At 41.3% G+C, this 25,651-nt stretch overlaps 1 protein-coding gene across 1 annotated transcript in view; it reads right to left on the bottom strand.

Moving 5' to 3' along the window:
- GLI2 (GLI family zinc finger 2) overlaps positions 1-25,651 on the bottom strand; it is a gene marked incomplete at its 3' end in the record, with an annotated part of 289,571 nt that overhangs the window by 219,109 nt on the left and 44,811 nt on the right. The window contains exon 2 of the mRNA XM_083349844.1: positions 11,192-11,360. Coding sequence (XP_083205970.1) covers positions 11,192-11,339 — 148 coding nt within the window. The 5' untranslated portion in view covers positions 11,340-11,360. The remainder of the gene's footprint in view (positions 1-11,191; positions 11,361-25,651) is intronic.

Genomic DNA, 25,651 nt, shown 5'->3' with positions numbered 1-25,651 from the left:
TATAAAATCAATTAGAATCCACGAGGAGGGAAGGTATCTGAATTCAAGCACACAGCCAGCAATTAACATGCAAAAAGTAAAAAAATAAATAAATGCAAAAGTGTGAAGTTAAAACAGGTGTCTTTGAAGACAATGACTGGGCAGACATGATGTCACTCCTCTTCTTTGGCAAATTTACCAGGGAGAAACAATTTGCTGAATACACACACACACACACACACACACAGAGAGAGAGAGAGAGAGAGAGAGAGAGAGAGAGAGAGACACGGCCAAAGAATGCCATCCAAGAAGCTTCAGGGCAATTCCTTGCCATTCCTTTTCTAATCCAGGAGTGAAGTAGCTACAGAGAACTGCTATATGGCTATCAAACCAGACATTGTCTAACAGAACAAAGTTCAGAGCACCATACTGGATGAAGCAAAAGGACTACAAATTAAAGCTTATAATTACAAACTAAGTGCATTTGCCGACGATTTCATATTAATTGTACAAGACCTGCTAGAGAATATTGAACACGTTATGAGGAATATCAAAATGTTTGGAGAAATTGTGGGTTTAAGAATAAATAAATCAAAACGACCAAGAACATAAAGATGGAAGATCAAAAGAAATTGGAATTTAAAAATTTAAAAATTTTAAATTTTGGGGGAAACACAGTAGTAATAAGTAATATTTTTTTTTCTTTTCATTTTGAATGGTTGCTAAATGAATTGTTGTAAGTCAAGGACTATTTGTATTTTAGAGCAATGCTTCCATAGTTTTTCCATCCTATAGCAAAGGAACAATGCTTTGGTTCCTTCTTGGATCTTTGTATAATTTCACCCTCGGTAGGTATTATAGTTACTATTGTGCTGGAAAAACTGCTTCAAAAACAACATTCTTGTCAGTAAGCAAAGCCAGTGAACTTTATTAACCAGGTCTAGGATCTTTTCTCAACTCACTCCGGCGAGAAAAGCCACAGCTGCACCAGTGGTACAGATTCATCGCTCATGTAACTTGCACAAAAGGAAGAGCTTGGTGAGAAATGGAGAGGAGGATGTAATAAAAGCCCCAAGGGTGCTTTTTCCAGAGGCAACTGGACTTTCTTTGTTTTTTTTCTTGAAGATGTTTCACTTCTCATCCAAGAAGCTTCTTCAGTTCTATAGTAAAGGGTTATAATGAGGGTAAAACTTGGGCAGCATAGTAAGCTCAGATGGTCCTGATGGCAAGAGACATTACATCGAAATGCACCAAGAGTGAATCCAATCCACATCTACCGCTCGGCAGAGAATTTGCAGCTGAACTGCAAAGCTAGGATCACATTTGGGTTGATAAGGGAGAGACAGAGAGAGATCCCTGCCTTCCTCATACTTGCAATCTTTTATTGTTACCTTTTATTGATTTTAGTGCAATTTCTTTGTTTGACTATTGCAAGCCATTCAGAATCATTGAGAGTCAGGTAGCTTGCAAGTTTAAATTATGATAATGATGATGGTAACAATTATTCACCGATCTGACAGTAGATAGTCTTCGTCTTACCTATCTATGACAACATGGTATGGAAAAGGGATCTCCCTATTTTAGCACACTGGGGAAAAAAAATCAATTTTACAACACACATATAAAAGGCTGTACAATATGCCATTTCACCCATTCCGCAGTTAAAGCACATGTGGAAGGTGATGGGTTTTATTTCTTCACACAAGGCATTAATTTTCGAGAAATACTACCCAGTGGAAAAACTGCATCCTGACTTTTCACTGGCTCCAAGCTTGGTTTTCCTATGTTTACACCAAGTGACTGGTTGGACTTCATTATACGCCAAGTATTTCCATAGATCAGAGGCAGTGAGACCTATGTAACCAACATAAAATAAATTACCTCCCTATGATAAATGGTTCTATTAGCAATCCAGATTGTTAAACTCCGATAGAACAGAATAGAGGGAGCACCAGCCCATTCATTCTCCCTCCGGCAGATACCAAGTTGTAAATAGGTTATTTTGTGTGTAAATAACACATTAAAACTCAGCATTAGCTGTGGCTTTTGATAGAGAGGAAATTGTTCCAAATAAATAATCCAGGACAGGAATGTAAAATAAGCCAGATTTAATAGTGCATGCCTCCCGTTGCCGTGTTAAACATGACTAAAATGATAAACCCCAGAATATACTAATAGTAAACCATGCTCTGACATCAAAGTAATGAGGCCATATTTTAACCTAGCTTTAGAAATGCTAAAATTAGTCTTGACAGAGCCAGACATCAGGAAAAAAGTGCTGCCAACATAAACACCATCAATTTACCAACTTGGTATTTGTGTCATGCGGGGTGCATAGCATTATGGGGTGCAAGATGGTGTTTTTTTGGATTTGATAACAAGGCACTTGACACTCTGAAACAGGGGTGTGGTGAAAAATTGTACAAATATGTATAAATTCATGATGATTTCCAGTTCCACCAGCCAGAACATTTAAAGAGATTTCAAATTCAGATTCTGTCTTGAATGTGAAGTTGTTCTTTTAAATGTGAGCAGTTCAGCCATGGCATCTCTTACTGGCATTAATCATGGCAAGCTTCAGATAAGACATCTAATAAAACATAATTACATAGAAGCCATCAAATGCTATGAGATCAAGAAATCCTACCTAAATATTGATCATGTGCCATCAAGATACTGTCAGCTTTTAGCAACCACATGTATACACCTTCTTAAGGATGATCTGCCCCTAATCAGGCCCTTTAGACCTTCCAATGGTGTACCCATTTCTGCTGTAATTGAGCCCATCTATCTGTTGCTGATCCATTTCTTCTTCTCTTTCCTTCCACCTTTCCCACCACTGTAGACAACTCAAAAGAGCTAGGTCTTTGCCAATGTGTATAAAATATGATAATTTAAATCTGGTCATTTGTACCTTCAGTGAACATGCTGGATTGACTTATTTCATAAAACCTGTTCAGGTTTTTTTTGGCTATCCATGGTATTCTCAAAAATCTTCTCTAACACCCAAATTCAAAGCATCAATACTCTTTCTATTCTGGTTCTTCAAAGTCCAAAGCTTCCCGTTCCACACATCTTTTGTCTTTCATCTTGAGGTCTTTCAACTCCTTGTATCAATTCTATAGTCAGTGTGATTGTTGTGTATTCCATCTGCTACCGTCTGTGTATTGTTCAGTTGTTTAAAGACTGGATTAGCACTGAAGAAATATCACTAGATCAGCACACCCTTTTAAGTTGCTGTCATCCCTCATTTGTTTCCTGGGTCATACAGTCCAACTAGATTTTCCTTCTTACCATTTTCAACTTTGACATTCCACTCTCTAACTGCAAGAAGCACCTCTTGTTTAAACGATCTGTTGATTTCAAATTGAACTTGATCATAAAATCAACTTTGTTATCTTCTGCATCAGTAGTTGGAACATAAGACAAAGAAGTCATATTAAAAGATTGTCTGCAAGGTCTAATTATATAACATAATTCAAACTTTGATTGCGTTGAACTCAGTTATTGTGCTGGCTACATCCTTTCCAATGTGAAAACACCCCCACTCCATCTTGTTTTCATGTCCCAAGTAGTAAAGAGTATGATATGGCTGAAAGGGTCCAATTCCAGTTCATTTCAATTCTGATGCCTAAGATGTCAATGTCTAGTTGATTTATTTCCTCTTTCACTGTGTTGAGCCCATTTCTTCTGGGTTTCATGTTTCCATTGTTAATTCCATCTTAAGATTTTTCTTTTCCTGCATGGCAATGACACATTACAAAGGCTTTAATCTAATGATAGCATAAACACTATTAGTACTCCAACAAATCCCAAGCTCAGTAGCCAACTGAGTTCCCTCTGTCCTGAGGAAATCAACTTCTATATCATCAATCACTTTATCTTAACTATTCATGTGGGTTTCTTGGTAAAATATATGAGTGGTTTGCCATTGCTTTCTCCCATATAGAATGAACTGATTCCTTTATGGTCGACACTGAAGTGCTTGTCCGTCTCCAGCATCTTTTGGGGTCACTGCCAGTGATTTAGATGCCTACTTGCTTTCAGTGGGCATCTTGGATGACCCAGTTGGGAGTATATACTCTTAGCATATGCTCCTGGCATCTTTCACTCTCGGGAGCAGCATTCCTTCTGCCTCCATAAGGCAACAGCGCAGCTTGAGGGATCCAAATATTACAAAACCACTACCGGGCTCTATCATATACTAAATATAATATCCTAACTTTTAGGTAGTAACAACTATAAAATTTTAGTTTTTCAACCATTTTCCAAGGAGTAAGAGAATAGGAATACTTAATAGATTTCTAAGAAAATAGGAATAGAGCACTTGGGGTCCTATCATGATATATTCAAACCTGGAATCAAAACAGCAGCACCAGTAACATAATTTCTACCTGAGTAGGCCTGACATAATTAGCCTGAGCACGATTGATATAATACAAAGTTCAAGCTATCTTCATGCCAAACTTGATTTCTGGACATATCTATGTGATTTCCTAGATGGTAGTAGCCAGGTTGTTTAATACTGCCTTTTTTTGGAGAAGAGATCAATATCTGTAAAATGGGTGGTGTGGTGTTGTAGTCACTGTGTCCAACATCCATGTAAAGGGGGGCTTTAATCATTTTGCAGATTTTGATTCTCCATTTCAAAAACTCCTGCTTCTGGGATCCTTTAATCTCCTAGGCTGATACAGTACCATAGTTTACAACAGTCTTTTGTAACATTCTTGAACTTGAAAAATTCTGCAGAATAGCCGGCTACAATACCAAATGTTTGTAGTTGTTTGGGTGGGAATCTCACAAATAAGATTTCCTAATTGCTGCTAGATGTCTAAACATAATCTGAAATTCTGGTGGTTTAAAAGGGAAGCCACAGGTTCTAAATTCTAAGTAATTTGACATTTTCAAAATTTAGCTGCATGTTCAGTGATTCAGATAAAGAAAGATATTTTAATAAATAATAATTACTAATGAAATAAGATATCTTATATTGTGGTTTTCATAATATTAATACCGTATGGATTTTTATATTTTATACCTCTTGTTTTTGCATTTGTTATTTTATTTGATTGTTGTGTACCATCCAGAGTCACTTTTGGCAAAATGGGGGACATTACAGATTTGATAAATAAAATAAAACTATATATTTAGAAAAAGCTATTCTGGGCTGAACCTCAGGGATCCCCCCAACCCCCATCTGTGGCCTGCTACTTGACTGTGGCCCATTGGGAACCAGGCAATGCAAGCAGTGGGCAATTGTGCCAAGCTTCATTTGTGCATGCCAGGATTAGATTGTGTGCGAAACCATCCCCTCTTCCCCACCAGTATTGCCAGCCACTACCATCGCTGCAAGTCTGGGGAGCAGGAAAAGTAGGGGACTGCTGCTGTACCTGTCATCCTTCAGTAATATTGAATGCAATACTATATTGAGGAATGTCTTAGTTGTAATTGGTCTGCTTCGGTGCAGGTAGATTTATGGCTTCAGTTTAACCACATGTGAGACCTTGTGTTTCCCTGGAATCCTAAAATCAGTGGAGCCCAAAATATGAATCATGATGGGAATGTACTGATGGAAGGATACTAACTATTCAAAAGAAACAGACCTAACAAAAGAGGAGGTGGAGTTGCATTATATATAAATGATCACTACCTCTCTACAGAAATCCACAAAATCAAGGATGAAAACCTACTAGAATCCATATAGGTCAATATAAAAGGAAAAAAGAATGATATTGCTATAGGCGTATATTACAGCCCACCCAAACAAGCAGAAGAAATAGATGAACTTTTTGCTAAACAATTAACAAATTTATTTAGGAAATATACCACAGTAGTAAAGGGAGACCTTCAACCACCCTGATAACTGGGAGATAAACTCTGCAGCAAATGGAAGATCAAACAGATTCCCAACCAACCTACCTGACAATTTTGTTATCCAAAAGGTAGAGGAGGGAACTAGAGGAAAAGATATACCTAATTCTTACTAATGGAGAAGAATTGAAGTTGAAGTTGCTGGAACTTTGGATGACAGTGACCATGTTATATTGGAATTCAATATAATGCAAACACAAGCAATAGAACATAATCCCGCCAGTGTCTTAAACTTCAAAAGAGCTGATTTTTAACAAACTTAGAGAGAGTCTAAGAAAAAGTCCATGGAGAAATAGGGTAAAACAGCTCAAGAACTGTGGAACCAACTCCCCCTTGAGCTTCGGATGGCCCCGGATCTCCGGTCCTTTCGCCGCGACCTCAAAACTTTCCTTTTTCATCAGGCTGACCTGGACTGACGACAGGTTTTTACAATGTTTTAATTTTTAATTGTTTAGTTAATTTATTTTGGGGCTGTTTATTTAATTTCTTTTAACTTCTGTATTGCTGTTTTTATTGTTGTTAGCCGCCCTGAGTCCTTCAGGAGATAGGGCGGCATATAAGTCCCATAAATAAATAAATAAATAAATAAATAAATAAATAAATAAATAAATAAATAAATAAATAAATAAAAAAGAAAGAAAGAAAGAAAGAAAGAAAGAAAGAAAGAAAGAAAGAAAGAAAGAAAGAAAGAAAGAAGTGTGGGAAACTCTGAAAAATATGATCATAAAAGCCCACTCCAGCACAATACCATTGAAAAAGAAAAACAAGAAAGCCAAAAAGAAACCAGCATGGCTGCACAAAGATCTCTTTGATAAACTGAAAGACAAAAAGGACAAGTACAAAAAATGGAAAGAGGGACACATAACTAAGGCAGGGTATCAGCAGATAGCCCAAATCTGCAAAGGTGAAGTCAGGACAGAAAGGCTCAGAATCAACAAAGACTTTTAACAAAACTCAAAGATAATTTAAAAAGTTTCTTTCAACAGTAAGAAACAGTAGGTCCACTTAAGAGAGAAGATGGCAAAGAAACAGCAGGCAGCAGAGAGAAAGCAGAACTGCTTAACTCATTCTTAGCATCAGTCTTCACGCAAAAAGTAACTATAGCCCAACCCACCAAAAACATAACTGTAAAAGACAGACTATAAATAAAAATTACAATAAGCAAGAAAATGGTTAGAGAACGCCTATCTGATCTTGATGAATATAAATCACTGGGACTTGACGGATTATATCCCAGGGTTCTGAAGGAACTGGCAGATGTTATCTCAGAACCATTGTACCTTATCTTTCAAAAATCCTGGAACACCAGGGAATTACCTGAGGATTGGAAAAGAGCTGATGCGGTTCCCATCTTCAAAAAAGGGGAAGAAAAAAACAGACCCAGGAAACTATAGACCAATCAGACTAACATCAAGATACCGGAAAAGATAATCAAAAAATGGACCTGTGAACATCTAGAAACAAATATAGTTATAACTAAAAGCCAACCTGGATTTGTTAAAAATAGAACATGCCAAACAAATCTTATTTCATTCTTTGACAAAGTAACTAAATCAGTAGACCAGCAAAATGCTGTGGACGTAGCATACTTAGACTTCAGCAAGGCATTTGAAAAAGTAGACCACAATCTACTTCTTGGTAAGCTAGAAAAACGTGGGATAGACAACATCACCACCAGATGGATTTAAAACTGGATGACAATCCATACCCAATGAGTCGTTCTTAATGGTATTACATCTACATGGAGGGAAGTAAGCAGTGGGGTACCACAAAGTTCCATCTTAGGCCCAGTACTCTTCAATATCTTCATAAATGACTTAGATGAAGGAATAGAAAGGGAACGCATCAAATTTACAGAGGACACTAAACTGGCAGGATTAGCCAACACCCCAGAAGACAAGCTCAGGATCCAAAAAGATCTTGACAGACTTAAACAACAGGCCCTATACAGCAACATGAAATTTAATGTGGAGAAAAGCAAGGTTTTACACTTAGGCAGGAAAAACCAAAGGTATGAGTACAGACTAGGCAAAACCTGGCTCATAAACAGTAACTGTGAGAGGGACCTTGGAGTCCTAGTGGATGATCACTTCAGCAGTATGAGGTAGCAGCCAAAAAAGTTAATACAATCCTTGGTTGTATAAACAGAGGCATAGAATCAAAATCATGTGAAGTATTAGTAACGCTTTATAAAGCCTTAGTAAGGTTTTATATCCAGCTCTGTTCTGATTCTGATTCATTAGTAAAGTCACAGCTTCCTTCAACTACGTATGACAAGGGCTGACAACCAAAGGCCCTAGAATATATTGCTGCAGCTCCCCAAAATTTCCAACATTGCTGCTGAAATCTAGCACAATCTTGGGGGTATCTGCATCATCCAATTTATTTATTTATGTAAATAAAGATGTAAAATTGTGACTCCTTCACCTCAGAGACGTTGTTGTTTTACCATAGTGCGTGGGGGGGGGCAAGAAATGCAATCTTCAATTACAAAAAGGTAACCTATTAGCCTTTCTTCATAGTTTACATTAGTCTTTCTTCATAGGCTGATGAGCAGAAGGATGGCCAAAGAATGACCGAATTTCTCCCACAGAGAAAACCTGCCTAAGGTCAGAAATGTATACAGTTAAGATCCTCAGTATAACGAGGCTGCAAAACAAAACAAAACAAAACCTGAAAAGCATAAAGAATCTGTTATGAAATAACTGCATAATTTTTAATCCTTCTTGGCAGGAAATTTAAGAAAGACTGGAATTAATGAACAAATTCAAACACGAGTTAAAAGGAAACTAGGCCTAAGAGTTCAGCTCTTCTCTCCCAGGGATGGGCCCTCAGCGGTCTGAACAAACAAATATGTTTTCCTCTCCTGAGACACTATTTAAAAACACTGTAAAACTCATCTATGTATGTCTGTTTTCCCCTCCCCCAATTTTCATACAAAATTAACATTTACCAGATGTTGAAAAGGATCTTTTTTGCACCCAGAATCCAAACATGTCAGTCCATAAATACTTTTTAAGAAATATTTTCCTTCAAAATTCCACAGTTTTCTTCCACTCAGGATGACATAACTCAGAGCAGTGTAATTTTTATTTCTTCCCTGTTCCCTCCAATTTTTTTTAAATAACTGAATTGTAGAGCAAAAATTGTCCTTTGAAAAAGGGAAAGCTAAGGTTACACATTCTGAACATGTATATCCAGCCCTGCAGGGAAAAACTTTCTCACTCCCCCAAGTAATGTTATCTATCAAAATGAAGATGAATGATTTGTTTTGCTAGATTGTTTTGTTTAGATGTAAATATAAAGTGAGAAAAAAATAAGGAAATGTGTGTATACTAAAGCAGAGCTGGCCCAGCAATGAGAAATATTTTTGACAGACCACAAAGCAGCTGAAAAAACTTTAGACAGCTGAAGATGCCACTTGTCACATTCCACTGGTCAAGTCCCAGCTAATGTGTTCCTTCAGTTCCTGCTGTGAAAGGTTATTTTATCCCACATAACACAAACAAGGAGTGGGTTGGTATCGAACCAACACAAGCAAAAATCCTATGATTATTTTTTGTTGTTTCCACCCAAAAACAACAAATACCACCACTTTCTCAGTCAGCTTTCCATAGATGTGGAGTTCAAGGGGCCACATCTCTGCACATTTAAAATGAATAGGCAAAGTTTAGGAAAAGCATCCTTCCCCAGACTGGTGGACTTCAGTTGTGTTAGAATGTAACTTACAGAATTGCAAAAGATCACAGCAGCAGTTAATGTTGGCTTCAGATTCTGAGCAGCACTTCAACAGTGGATGTCAAGTCAAGGAAGGCTGATGTCAGTACTCATTTTATAGCTTCATTAGATGCTAATTGAAATAACTAAAATAGTATTTTGTTAAGCTTGCCGCTTTTTTTTTTAAAAAAAGTATATGATTTTTTTATAATATTTGCAGTATTTTACCTGTCTACCACTCAGGATCCCTCTGTGAGGGAGATGGACAATTTTTAAAAATTTGATAAATAAGTAAATAAAATATAGAAATACCAACCATGGTCTCTGTAGAGAAAAATCTACCCAGAATGAAACTCCATTGCTTTCATACATATGAAACATCTGATGGGATTTTCATCCATCCTGATATCAATGGTATAAATGCCCCAACCGTTTGCTCCTCTGCTTGGTGTGGAGCTCTAGAGGAAAGCAATCTAAATATGTCATCATATTACTGCCTAAATTCACACTGTCTTATACAGCATAGGTTTCCAACAGCAACAACTTTTCTCACTTCCTTGCAGAAAGTTAGGTTTGCAAAGCCCTCTTTTAAGAAATATTAGCTGTTTTGTTTTAAGAAGCATCATTGGTCTTTTCAGATTTTTTTCTCCCCTCAAGTTATTTCCTGGTTAACATTACTCATTATGTAGCCCTCATGATCTGCATTCATCCTTTTTTTTTCCTGTTACACATTCATATTATGCAAAATGAGTAACCTTTTACATATCCAGAATGGTGACACACTATATGCCAGAAGGCTGGATATCTAGCTTCGGTCTTTATCCTAAAGTCTTATATTGCTCTTATTTTCAGAGAGTGTTTGCTTCTGAAAACAAAATTCAGGAGTCAAAGCATACAGCATAACCTGTCGATTACAGTATTTTAAAATGGCGTGTTTGTTTCTTTGTCAAAGAGGGACTAAAATTTTCCCCTTCAGTTTGGCAGTCAGTGAACAACTGATCATCATTGCTCTATCTCTGGAGGAAATGAATGCAGAAATCATGTCAGGCTCAAAGTAGCCTTTATTTGAGGTCCACTTTTGAGTCACAGTTGTTTGGCCAAATGTGTCATTCTATGAACACCTGAGATCTGCAAACACTCAATTTTCCATTCCCTGAAACTAAGGCCAATAAACTCAGCATCTTAGCAGAAGGCTATACAGGTAGTCCTCAACTTCCAACCATTCATTTAGTGACCATTCAAACTTACAACAACACTGAAGACTTATGACCCTTTTTCTTATTTAGGACTGTTGCAGCATTCCCATAGCTTGGCAACTGGCATTGTATTTATGATGGTTGCAATACACCCACAACGGGGTCACACAACCACCTTTTGCAACATGCAAGGTCAATGGGGAAGCCAGATTCACTTACCAACCATGTTACTAACTGCAGCGATTCACTTAACAAATGAGGCGAGAAAGTTTGTAAAGTGCGACAAAACTCACCTAACAAGAAATGTTGGGCTTTATTGCAATCCTAAGTCGAGGAGTACCTGTATACCTCTGACACTTGAAATCCTAAGGTTTTAAAATGAAGCCCAGGCTTGCTTTCAAAATATGAGAAAGGACTACAAAAGTTACCTCCTTGAGTCACCACGGCTGTTGGTGCTGCGGTTGCTAAAGGAACTGGTTTCTTTGTGGGTTCATTAAAGCCCCCATCTTCCAGAAGAACATTTTTCTCTTCTTTTTTCGCAGAAGCCATTGATGTGGATGTTTCCATCTTAGTCATGCGTATTCCAGCTTCCCGGTCCTTAAAAACAATACAAAAAGTTCAGCGTTTCTTTCTTTTCTTTCCTTTTTTCCATTAACGACACAAAAATTGCTTTGATGGAAATTTTTTCAACCTATTCCAAAAGATAATTAAAAACAATAACAATAAATATTGGTTTAATTGCTCATCAAGTTTTTGTCAAGCTTTGGTAATTATATCCAGAAAGGATCTGAAGCCACATTTTTTCTAAACTATGGTTGACTTCAGATTGATATATACATACATACACACACATACACACATACAGGGTGTACCAAACATTGAACCTGTAGACTAATCACGATGTTTTATCTTTTTTCCCCCCAGAAAAAATGCTATTGTACTTAGGAATGTTTGAAAGTCACATGTCAAACAAGGAAGTGTTTAGAAGAAAATGGCAAACAATTTAATGTGATTTGTATAATAAACTGTCTACAGAGCCTGATGTTGGATACACCCTGCATGTAGTCATTCGTTTTTCATTCTATTAGAATATCTTCCATACCCTCCCCAAAGGTACAACTTTACAGTGAACTGCTGATTAAAATTTGATAAGTAGAACAATTAGGAACTTCAAGAATATTTGTACCCTTTTCCTGGAAAACAGAAAGGAGACTTATTCACTACTCTTCTGGAGTATTTTCTTAAGCTAAGAAAACGATCCTTTACTCTGAACATCTAAATGCTGCAGGTAGTCCTCGACATACAACAGTTCATTTAGTGACCCTCTGAAGTTACAACGGCAGTGAAAAAAAGTGACTTATAAACTTATGACCATTGCAGCATCCCCATGGTCACATGATCAAAATTGGGACACTTGGCAACTGACACACACACAACACACACACACACACACACACACACACACACACAAATATATATGCTGGTTGCAGTGTGCTGGGGTCGTCTGATCCCCTTTTGTGACCTTGTGTCAAGCAAAGTCAATGGAGAGGGCAGATTCACTTAACAACCATGTTACTAATTTAACAACTGCAGTGGTTCACTTAACAACCACTGCAGTTCATAAAATGAGGCAAAACTCACTTAGCAATTGTCTCACTTAGCAGCAGAAATTTTGGGCTCAATTGTGGTCGTAAGTCAAGGGCTACCTGTATTCCTGAAGCAAGATCAGGGAACCCCCTTCTATATGCTTTCCAAGGAAAAGAGGGAAAACAACCAGTACAATGCCTCCTGAAACACTGACACCGAGGCAACGGACTATATACCACTAGGATTCTGCCACGCTTCATACACCTCAGTGTTGTTTGTCCAGCCATTGGAACATTTTTTTTCTGCCTTTGAACAGGCCTCTATCACAGCACTGCCTGCAAAGCATGGACTTCAACACTGAGCTATGGTCCAACTCCGGTCCTCCTTGGAAAAAAGATGCTTTAATACAGGTGAAAGGGAACAACATTCCAATTTTTTAAAAAAACACCATGCACCATAACTTCTGTTGAGCCACCACTTGGCTGTTAATTGCTATATGCTTCATTGTGCTTCAGTAACTCTGAGCCTGACCTGCTCCTGGCTCACGAGATTACAGAACAGAACTCTAAACTGACAGAGATGCTGATCCCTGCTGTGTTTTTGAGTTTGAAGGGGAAAAGCATCCATCCAATGATGATCATGTGGTTGTGCGTAGCATATATCGTGCTACATATTATTGAGAGTGAGCATAATAATAATAATAATAATAATAATAATAATAATAATAATAATAATAATTATTATTATTATTATTATTATTATTATTATTATTATTATTATTATTATTATTTATTTATTTATTTATTTGTTTGCGGTCACAGACCAAAATACCAAAATACCAAAATACAGACCAAAATACAAGTACAACAAAAGAAAAACATAGAGAAAGTAAAATCATAGACAATTGGACACCAGAAGCCTTGGCTGAGGGGAATTACAGCGTTCTCCTCTAATAGTTACAGCTCTTAAAAAAAATTTAGAGACCTGAGAAGTAATATATGAGGAGCCACCCCCTAAACATTATAAGGCCAAATTACTAGCATTGGGACCAGAAGGGTCTATTTTAAGGAGAGACAGTAATTTAGTTCTGCCTGTGTTATACACAGGGCAGTATAAAAAGACATGCTCCACAGTTTCAACCTCAGCCCTATCACAGGGGCATAATTGCTCGCGAATCGGGAGCCTCTTAAATCACCCGTTGAGTAGTGCTGAGGGCAAGACATTGAAACAGGCTAGAGAGAAGACTCTCCTATACTTGGGGATGGTTAGAGTGTAGAAGTATGAAGCCATCCTCAGTCCATAATTATTAGATTGGCTGAAGATCAGAGGGGAGCAGGTTTTGTTAGCTCTGGCTCTTAAATATTGCAAATCTATGTCTACAAGTCGTTGGACTACCCTAGATTGGGCGTCCTTAAGGCCATAATCTCCCAAGGCATCCCCCGTAAAACCTAGCAAGTGGAGTTTCTTCGTCAGCTCCCTCTCCCAACGAGAAGTATGAGGGTCAGCAAACACCAGGGAGAGGTAGCTACCAGGGACTGCCGAGAAGAGCACTTAAAACCACCATTTAAAGGTGTTGAGCCACGCCATGCATTCGATTGAACAAATGCCCAGTTCCACATACATCGGAGCAAAGCCAACACAGGGAGGGAGACCCAGAGGTTTCCTAAGAAAAACAGCCTGGGTTCTTTCAATACAATCCTTGAAGCCCCATATCCATATGGGAATTCCGTAAAGAGTTTGGGCCAAGGTTTCGGCTTTATATATATGCAGAGCAGAAGGGATGAACTGGCCTCCTTGGGTAAAGAAAAATCTTAGAATCTGCTGATGGCTACAGGAGGCCGAATTCAGCACCTGGGTTCGATGTCTGGTCCAAGCGCCGGTATTCTGAAATTGAATACCTAAATACTTGAAGTGGAAGACCTGCCTAACAGCATTACCATTAATAGCCCAGTTGTATGATTTCCGGGCTCTAGAGAACACCAATACTTTAGATTTGTCGTAATTAATGGACAAGTGGTTCTCGGCACAGTAGGACCCAAATGCAGAAAGTAATCTTTTCAGTCCTAGTCTTGTTAGTGATAGAAGGACCGCATCATCAGCATATAGGAGAAGCGGGATCTTCGTAATTGACAGCTTTGGGGCATGGGACTCAATACGTCCAATGTAAGAGACCAAGTCAGATAAGAATAAATTAAACAAAAGAGGCGCCAGGACACAACCCTGCCTTACTCCGCTCTTAATATGGATAGGATTTGAGAGTTCTCCCTGCAAGCCGCACCTGACCTGGCTGGAGTTCTGATTATACAAGGATCTAATTAGGAACAAGAGACGTCTGTCATTGGAACTTTTGAGCAATTTTGACCACAGCAGTTCCCTAGGGACTGAGTCAAACGCTGCCTTTAGATCAATGAAAGCAGTAAAAAGTTTGCCACCTGGTGTGATAGTGTATTTGTCAACCAGGTGCGCTAGGACAAAGCAGTGGTCCAATGTGGCACAGCCCGCTTTAAACCCGATCTGTTCTGCACCAATAATGTTGGACTCCTCGACCCAGGTGAGGAGTCTACGTTGGAGGTATTTAGCATACAGTTTTCCAATGATGGAAAGCAGACTTATAGGGCGATAGTCAGCCGGGTTGTTCCTATTTCCTCATTTAAAAACTGGAACAATAATTGCTAGGCTCCAGGAGGTAGGAATCCTGCCAGAAGTATTAATATGGGTGAATAGTGTTGCTAAGAGAGGAATCCACCACTCGGGATTAGATTTTAGCAAATCGGAGGGTATGGCATCAGGGCCAGGGGCTTTGCCTGACTTGAGTTCAGAGATAAGCTCAGAAATCTCAGCATAAGTCACGGGTTGCCAGTTAGGAATTGCAGGGGGCAGTTGTGGTCTGAGCTCGGTCGAAAGTGTTGAAGCCTGGAAGATTGACAAGAAATGATTTTCCCAATCTCTGTTGGAGATACAACAGAGAGGGAGTTCTTGGTGACCAGGCAAAGAGCTGGCAACAATTTGCCAAAATAGTCGGGTGTTCTTCTGCTGGATGGAGAAGAGAAGTAGATCCCACTTCTCTCTCTGTTTAGCCCTCTTTTTCTTAACAATCAGTCCTTTATACTCCCGCTTCAGGCGATAGTAGTCCTCAGGTGGGAGTTTATCCCCTCGATTACGATAGAACAAGTAAACCCGGTGTATTATATATGTAAACATTCCCTTATTCAATGTATATATATGTTAACAGTGCAAATAAGAAGGCATCGCCTAGTATATATAAGTAAAACCGCCTGACAGAAATACACGCGGGAACTTTGACAGCTGTCAAAGTTCCTCGCACCACGCAGGCGCCACCACTGACAGCTCGCGGCTGTCAAACGCCGGACTACGGAGAAGCCTGAGCTGTCAAAGCACCCACCGTACAGCGCAGGCGCGACCGCTGACAGCTCGCGGCTGTCAAAACACCAAGACACGCGGAAGCCGGAGCTGTCAACAAAAGACGACGCGGATTGGTCCCTGCCTGACAGGGCGCCAAAATGAACACCGCTGATTGGTCCTCGCTACCAGCTGCCGGCTATAAAAGCCGGACAAGTTATTCTATGTTTGTCTTGCTCTTAATAAACCTGTTGTTGAACTAGCCTGTCGTCCCGAGTGGTCCTTCGGCTACTTCACTGGCGACGAAGGTGGGATCGCTCCGGAGCTGAAGTCACGGCCGAGGAAGAGAGTTCCCGGCAAGAGCTGTCACGGAAGTTTTAACTTCCATCGGAGCAACCCAGGACCGGACGACATGGCAAACTTCGGCCGTGTGAGGGAGTTTGATACCCGCCATCCCGAGAGATGGCAATCACACCTCGGCCAAGTCGAGGGATTTCTCCTCGTCAGTAAAATCACTGACGACCGAGCAAAGGCCGCCGCTCTGCTGTACATCAGCGGGCCCCCGGTGTACGACGCAGCCGTCGGGCTGTTCAGCCCAGTGCCCATCACGGAAGTCTCCTACGCTGACCTGGTGGACCAGCTGAACAAGTACTACATGCCAGCGCGTTCAGAACTGTACTGGCGGGTGCAATTCGCACAAAAGAAACAACGGCAGGACGAGCCCGCCAACGAATTCATTGCCGGGGTCAGACACGCCGCGCGGAACTGCTCCTTCCCCGACCTGGAAGACCGCATCAGAGACCAGGTGGTGATCGGTCTGAGGGACGAGAAGCTACAGAAGAAACTGACGTCCAAACCCGACATGAACCTGGCAGAGCTGACCAGGGAGATCATGGCATATGAACACAGCCACAAGAAGAAGCCGACGAACACGACCCCAGAGACCCCCGCGACCGTCTACCAGGAAAGCGCAACCTTCAGCGACAGCGGAGAGTCAGTAGACTTCACCGATGGAGAAGCCCTACAGCGCAGGATGGAGCACCGGCAGCCGAGGAGGGGAAAAACGTCGGACCGCCGCGGATCCAGGAACCCACCTCCGCCACCACCGCGTTACGAACAACGGGCCGCCTGTGCCAGCTGCGGGGGCAACCATGCCCGAGGAAGCTGCCGTTTTAGGAACGCGAAATGCCACAACTGCGGGAAGACTGGCCACATCAAGCCGGTGTGCCGCAGCAAGGGCCGGGACAACATCAATGAGGTGGAGGCAAACCCCCCAGGTAGGCCGGCTGCCCAGGCCAGCAGAGAAACCCCACCAGGCCCCCTGGTAGAGACAATTGACAGGGTAAACAGCATAAGCTCCAAGGTTAAGATCTGGGTCAGAATTCAGGGGGTGCCCTGCCACATGGAGGTAGATTCAGGGTCAGCAGTCTCATTAATTTCGCTGACAACCTATCAGGAAATCTGTCAGAAAGGCCGAAGACAAATCCCCCTGAAACAAACTCAGGTACACCTTGCAGACTTCCAGAAAACCCCTATTCCGTTGGAAGGGAAAGCCAAGGTCCTGGTGCAGTATAAGGGGTTCAAGGGTCCCCTGGAGGTTTTAGTTACGCCAGGGAACCATACCAATTTAATAGGGCTAAACTGGTTCACTCCACTAGGCATCGCCTTAACGGGGGTTAATACCATTCAAACACCTAGCCTAGAAGCAGTTTGCGAAAAGTACGCCGACGTTTTCGATGGCACTTTAGGGAAATATACAGGTTCCCCCATTTCCCTGCAACTAAATCCAGCAATTCAACCAATTAAAATAAGAGCTAGGAGGGTACCTTTCGCCCTTAAAGAAAAAATTGAAAACGAGCTTGACCGACTCGTGGGACTAGGGGTACTGGAGCCAACAGAAGGGGGAACCTGGGAGACCCCTATTGTCACCCCAATCAAACCTAATGGCGAAGTGAGACTGTGCGCGGACTATAAAGCGACAGTCAACCTAGCCCTCAGCCCCCATGCTTACCCGGTGCCAGCGGTAAGGGACGTATTTGCTTCCATCCGCTCTGGCACCATTTTCGCCAAGCTTGATCTCACACAGGCATATTTACAGCTGCCTGTCACAGACGACACCGCGGAAGCTCAAACTATTGTCACCCACCGCGGTGCTTTTAAAGTAAAGAGGCTACAATTCGGCATATCTGCAGCCCCGGGTATTTTTCAGGGCATCATGGAAAAGACCCTGAAGGGAATACCCGGGGTCTGCCCCTATTTCGACGATGTTCTCATCGCCGGGGAAAACGAAGCTAGTTTAGCTGACAGGTTGTCAGCTGTGCTGAGCCGGCTCAGAGAAGCCGGTCTCAAACTTAAGCGGGAGAAGTGCTCTATTGGAGTCACTTCTACAGAATTCCTAGGGTATAAAATTGATAGCCAGGGCATCCACCCCACCGCTGAAAAACTAATGGCTATTCAAACTGCACCCAGCCCTAGGAATAAGCAAGAGCTTCAATCCTTTTTGGGGCTGTTAAACTTTTACCATGCCTTCATTCCCCACAAAGCCACTATTGCAGAGCCGCTCCATAGGCTCCTAGACAAAGGTACAACTTGGTCCTGGACCAAGGAACATGAGAACAGTTTCCAATCGTTAAAAAAGCTTATCTGTCATAGCTCAACTATCACCCTTTTCAGGGAAGACACCCCAATATGCATCGCTTGCGATGCCTCTCCCTATGGAATCGGGGCGGTATTAAGTCACATATTCAAGGACGGTACACAAAGACCCATAGCTTTCTATTCACGCACTCTGACCAAAGCTGAAAGAAACTATGCACAAATTGACAGGGAAGCCCTAGCGATAGTGGCAGGGGTCAAAAAATTTCACGATTATCTGTATGGAAGACCATTTACTATATTTACAGATCACAAACCCCTGCTAGGCATATTTACTTGGAATAAAACTACTCCACAAATCCTCTCCCCGAGAATTTTAAGATGGTCAACATTTTTAGCAGCCTATTCTTATCAGCTAATACATAAACCAGGTAAAGAATTGGGCCATGCTGACTGCCTCAGCAGACTGCCCATACAAACCAGGGACTCAGACCCAGCCCCAGCCAGCGGGATTTTAGCAATCTCCCAACTTCCAGAATGCCCCCTGACTGCAAACATTATAGCCAATAATTCAACAAAAGATAAAATACTTGCCAGAGTCCTCAAATGGGCCACAACTGGGTGGCCAACTCAAAACCCACAACCCCAATTCCAACCTTATTATAACAGAAAAAATGAGATTTCAACACACAGAGGTTGCCTGCTATGGGGAAATAGGGTCATCATACCAGAGAAAAACATAGACCAAACATTGCACATTTTACATGAAGGGCACCCTGGAATTGTAAAAATGAAGGCGATGGCCAGAAGTTATGTGTGGTGGCCCGGCATAGATAAACAAATTGAACAGTATGTGGGTGGGTGTTACACCTGTCAGGAGACCAGGAATGAACCACCCCAGGCACCAATCCATAAATGGGAGACTACTAGGAACCCTTGGTCACGTATACATATAGATTTTGCAGGACCTATCCAGGGCCAAAGTTTCTTAATTGTAGTGGACAGCTATTCCAAATGGCTGGAAGTCACACCCCTTAGGAAAACAACGTCCACAGCCACTATTCAAGCCTTACGAAAAATATTCGCAACACACGGCCTACCTGATACCATAGTTTCTGACAATGGACCTCAATTCACCTCTCGTGAATTTCAGATCTTCGCTACGAGGAATTGTATTAGGCTGGTCACGTCTGCGCCGTTCCACCCATCGTCGAACGGAATGGCTGAAATTATGGTACGATACACAAAAGAAGCCTTGAAAAAATTCGTTAAAGGAAACTGGCAAAGGCGACTCAGCCAGTTCCTCTTATCACAACACACAACACCATGCTCTACAACTAGCAAATCACCAGCAGAATTAAGATGGGGGAGGAGGCTAATAACACGTCTCGACAGACTGCACCCTGACACAGCCCCAGAAGAAAAACAGCACCCCCACCCCGGCCGCAAACTCAACCCGGGTCAATTAATATGGGCACGTTCATACACAGATAAAAACAAGTGGGTCCAAGGGACAGTAATAAAACAAACAGGGCCCATCTCATACCTTGTAGCGACGCAAGCACAGGGCAACATACGCCGCCATATTGACCAGCTCAGACCCAGACAACCATCACACACTTCTGAGCAACCAACCAGTGCCGACTTACAACCCCCACCGGAAATGCGGCCTATCCCAAACCAGGAAGCTGAACACCAAGACGAAGAACCAGAACCAGAACACCCACCACCCCTTCGCCGCTCAACCAGGAATCGAAGACCACCCACCTACCTAAAAGACTATCAGTGGGCAGGTTCAAACATCCAAGAAAGAAGAAACGAACCAGGGGAGGGGTAAGGGGTGTATTATATATGTAAACATTCCCTTATTCAATGTATATATATGTTAACAGTGCAAATAAGAAGGCATCGCCTAGTATATATAAGTAAAACCGCCTGACAGAAATACACGCGGGAACTTTGACAGCTGTCAAAGTTCCTCGCACCACGCAGGCGCCACCACTGACAGCTCGCGGCTGTCAAACGCCGGACTACGGAGAAGCCTGAGCTGTCAAAGCACCCACCGTACAGCGCAGGCGCGACCGCTGACAGCTCGCGGCTGTCAAAACACCAAGACACGCGGAAGCCGGAGCTGTCAACAAAAGACGACGCGGATTGGTCCCTACCTGACAGGGCGCCAAAATGAACACCGCTGATTGGTCCTCGCTACCAGCTGCCGGCTATAAAAGCCGGACAAGTTATTCTATGTTTGTCTTGCTCTTAATAAACCTGTTGTTGAACTAGCCTGTCGTCCCGAGTGGTCCTTCGGCTACTTCACCCGGTTAATCTGGTTCCTAAGCATCAGACATTCTTTGTCAAACCAGGGATTACTTCTTACATGATATGGACCACTTGGCCTACGGTCAGCTCCTAGCTCCCTTTGGACACTATTAATTAATGATTCAAAGGTCAAAATTGTCTCTGAGCCGCTACTTGTTAGGGCCTGATTGTATAGGCTGAGACACTCCGAGATGATAAAAAGGAGTGGAACTTTCTTTCAGTATTAGAAGACCATTTGATCCTCCTTGTATACGAGGCCACGTAGGGATCTAGTATCTGGGGGCCTTTAGACAGATGTATATTTGAGGAAAGCCCAATGATTGTAACCAGGGGATAATGGTCGCTCTCCGTAAGGCAGTCCACGTGGAAAGTATGGACTGCCTTTCTTAGTAACTGGGAAACCAGCACAAAATCAATAACACTACTCCCACATGAGAAACTAAAAGTAAACTCACCGGCTAGATCGCCTGGGGTACCTCCATTAAGGATTATCTTATTGTGTTGGGATGCTAAAAGGGCTAACTGAATACCAGCAAAATTTGTTAGTTCATCCTTAGAGTGCCTAGCTGAAATCTGGTGACCTATTGCCTGGAGGATTTCTTGGGAGTAAAGTGCCTCAATCGATGGAGGAACTTGGACTCCCAAACGGGCATTAAAGTCACCCCCTATAAAGGTGAACAGCACTGGGAATTTAGTTTCAATACAAGTAATATAATTCTCCAGTTCGTCCCATTGAGCCTTAGTATCAGCTTGCCTCACCGTCAGGGGGAGGTAGACGTTAAACAGTAACAGTTTGCTGCATCCTCTCTTAATTAGGAGCGCCATGGCTAAGGAGCCACAGGGGGGCAGCTCCACTAACTCCACTTTTAAAAAGGTAGAGACCAAGCAAGCTAGGCCACCCTTGGGTCTTCCCGTCGTAGATTCTTCGGTAGCGGCCAAGTAAGTGGCCGTAAACCCTGTAAGTCATATCTTATCACATGCCCAGGTATCCTGAAGCAAGACCACATCGAATGACTGGATATAGTTGGTAAATTCTATGGTGCCACACCTTCTCCCCCAACCTGCTATGTTCCACAAAAGGCATTTGAGAGTGCAGGGGGGGGGGGTTTGCCAGGTTTGATAGTCATTCTGTATAGTTAATTTTTTTCCAGGGAGCCCTTCAGGTCCAGAAAGATATACCCGTTGTTAAATGGCAGTGTCACCCTCTTGGGAGACAAAGGCAGGGAAGGTGGGGAAGGGAGGCGAGACTTTTTCATGGGGCTGTAGGGCTATAAGCAGCTCCAGTTTGTACTTGTAGCATTAGCTGGTTGCTTAGCTGGCAAGCATTCAGTGGCATCAGCAGACAGAGTCAGAGATAGCCCAAGATCATCAGATTTATGGATTAAACATTCTGGAGAAAGGGCCAAGGGAACTTCCACTGATGATTCGGTATGGACTCCCTGAAATCCAAGGAGATCCTTATCACGTAGTGAGAGACTCCAAAGCTTGGATTTAACTGCAGCCAGAGGCTTTATAATTTGGGCCTTTTCTGGTTATGGGAGTGCACGAAAGGAGTCAAAGAGCTGTATCTCCTCCAAGTTCCAGAAATTATCTTGAGATGAGTCGGTCTCATGGATAGGCGGAATCCCAGAGGCACTGGCCTGAGGCTTATTCACTAAGAAGCCATGGATGCCCTGGGCAGGTGTCACTTCCTTTGGGGCCATTTCTTCCCAGCTGATCAAGGCAAGGCAAGCTTCCGGATGAGATGTTACTCGCTGAGGGGGGTTGGTTTGACTGGCTGTAGTGAGCATAATTTATGAAGTAATCCTATTCCAAATGTTTGTCAAAATTTAATTGTATCCCTGCAAAACTGATTGGATTCCATATGTTTCCATGTCCTCATTTTCTAAACTGTTCCCAAATGGTTCACAAGACACTGGGGAAAAAATCATTACTTTTTCATTATTATTAAAATAGACTATGCATTTTTCCCATGCAAGAAACACACATATGCACATAGGCACATACTGAGCGTAGTCTTCACAGTACCAAGCAGCATTTCAACAAGTCTGTTTTGTACTTAGGACAAACCAATTGCTCACACTTCAGAATATTACACCTATCTTGCTGGCTCCAGTGTCCAAATAGAAGAAGAAACATTGGCAGTGGTATTTGTGTTTAATGAGGTTCATACATCTCAGAAGGAGCTGGTCTATAACTGGTGGACCTGCTGTGTTCCTGGTATCTGCTTGAAAAACTAGTTGAAGCTGTGACTGAGGAGACTTCCCCCAAATTTGGTAGGTGCACTGCCTATAGCCTTACCAAGTCCACAAAGCCCTGGTTATAGTGGCTCGTGCTCTTATCACTGCCCTGGATCATTACCACAAGCTTTACATGGGACTGACTTTGAATGTTATTCAGAAGGAAAGACTAATACAGAATGCAGTGGTCAACTGTCAGCAGGGGAAAAGCATGATTGCTAAAGGACATCTGTTTTGTGATTGCTGTACAGGTTACCAGTAAGCTTCTGGACCCAATTCAAATTCTTAATTCTTTCTTTCAAAGCTTACATGGCACAACATCAGGCTATTTAAGGCATCACCTAATATAAAGTGAGCCTGCATTTCTTGTGAGGTCATCTGGAAAGGGTCTGATCAATACATCATCGTGGCACGCCAGTTACAGGGGCATGATCTAGAAAATGGATCTGCTCTGGTGCAGCCTCTGTATTATAGACCTTTTTGCCTCCAGAGATACAGATGGTGTCCTGACTTCTTAAATGTTAGAAGGTGCTATAAAAACCTTTCTTTTTAAACAGGCTTTTGTAGCCTAAGTTATATTGGTGGGCATCAGATTTTTTTTATCGTACCTGAATTGACACTAACAAGGGAAAAGCTTCTCTAATTCACAAATATCTATAGTGGTACCTATAAATTATTTGTCTTTATACCTTCTAATTTTTCTATCATATCAACTCTAGTGTGGATTTAGCTTAGAAGTACAGTTCTGAGACCAAAACTTTTGGAAAGTTAAATCAAATTTTTGTTAATTAATTAAGATATGAAAAACGAGTGTAATAAAATAGATTTTACTAATATCAAAACATTCAGATAAATTAAGTCATTAAATTAACCTTGATTTAAGAATTTCACGGAAATGTTTCAAAAAGATTTCTAGATATTTTTTTATGAAATCCAAATGACATTTCCTTCCATGTATAATACTATTTCTTCAGATGACTTAATTTTTTTTCATTTTAGGCTTGACCATGTTTATTCAGAAGTAAATCTAGATGTATTATTTATTGGTATGTATTAAAAGTTATGTGATTCTCTTAAATAATAAAGTGACCATGTAAATAGTTGAATTTGATAGGGGATTCTCAATTGTAGGAATATCTATTTTAAAAATATTGTCTCATAATACTTGCTATTTAAGTGGTAAAATGCATAAATGGATAATAATTGGGTTTAATAACATTGTCTGATGAAGTGGACATCATTTTTTTTTGTTCTTAAAGGGGCAGCAATCATTCAGTTATGACCAAACATTCTGTCTGAGCAAACACCAGCCCACATTTGAATAGGCAACAGAAATATTCTGTTAATATATATTCATTGCCATATGTCACCTTCAAAATATCTAAAATATTTTGCTGCTAGGAGCAAAACAATAAATGTTACCTCGCAACCTTAGATAAAGGAACATACAAATCTAGGGCAAACCAAGTTATTTTGTTACCCTCAAGTATCTCTCCCCCCTCCATTTTATAATATATATCATTTGCTTTAAAATGTAATTTGCACCCCAAAATATTCTGCCCATGTCTGCTACCTATGTTTCAAAAATAATACCTCAATAAAATTAATACAAAAGAAAATTCAATAGAAAGGTGATGCTATCTCTAGCTCAAATGCCAACCAGAAGAAAACCAAATGCACAGGTATAGTATACGTGGTACCTTGCTCAATAGTAGCAACTGTGAGAGGGATCTTGGAGTCCTAGTGGACAATCACTTAAATATGAGCCAGCAGTGTGCTGCAGCTGCCAAAAAAGCCAACATAATGCTGGGCTGCATTAACAGAAGGATAGAATCAAGATCATGTGAACTGTTAATACCACTTTACAATGCCTTGGTAAGGCCACACTTGGAATACTGCATCCAGTTTTGGTCACCATGATGTAAAAAAAAGATGTTGAGAGTCTAGAAAAAGTACAGAGAAGAGCAACAAATATGATTAGGGGACTGGAGGCTAAAACATATAAGGAATGGTTGCTGGAATTGGGTATGTCTAGTTTAATGAAGAGAAAGACTAGGGGTGACATGAAAGTTGTGTTCCAATATCTCAGAAGCTGCCACAAAGAAGAGGGAGTCAAGCTATTCTCCAAAGCACCTGAAGGCAGGACAAGAAGCAATGGATGGAAACTAGTCAAAGAGAGAAGCAACCTAGAACTAAGGAGAAATTTCCTGACAGTTAGAACAATTAATCAGTGCCTGCCTCCAGAAGCTGTAAATGCTCCAACACTGGAAGTTTGTAAGAAGACACTGGACAGCCATTTGTCTGAAATAGTACAGGATTTCCTACCTGAGCAGAGGGTTGGACTAGATGACCTCCAAGATCCTTTCCACCACCACCACTATATTATATTATTATTATTATTATTATTATTATTAGTAGTAGTAGTAGTAGTAGTAGTAGTAGTAGTAGTAGTAGTATGAAAGAGGGGTTGAAAGTTCACAAAACCCCCTAGTGACTCAAGGCTCAGCATCTGCTCTGGAGCTGAAATTGGATCCCATCCCTTCTTAGTCTTCAGATTCTGAATAGGTTCCACTGACTCTAAGTAGCCTCAGTGCTACCATATGGTGGCACAGTTTACTGAGCATTGCAGGAGTGTTGAGCCTGGGCAAGAATAGATGAGTACCAGCTGAAAGCTAACAAGTACCAGCTGAGCCCAGGAGAAAATTCATAAAGAAGACACACATGGACAGCAGGCAGCTCACCAGAAACAACATACATGGCCATTTCCTGCATTCAGAAACATTAACT

This window comes from Vipera ursinii (genome assembly GCF_947247035.1).
Source record: "Vipera ursinii genome assembly, chromosome: 1".
NCBI lineage: Eukaryota > Metazoa > Chordata > Lepidosauria > Squamata > Viperidae > Vipera > Vipera ursinii.
The sequence above is the reverse complement of the archived record's forward strand: the minus strand, read 5'-3'. Positions and strand labels throughout refer to the sequence as shown.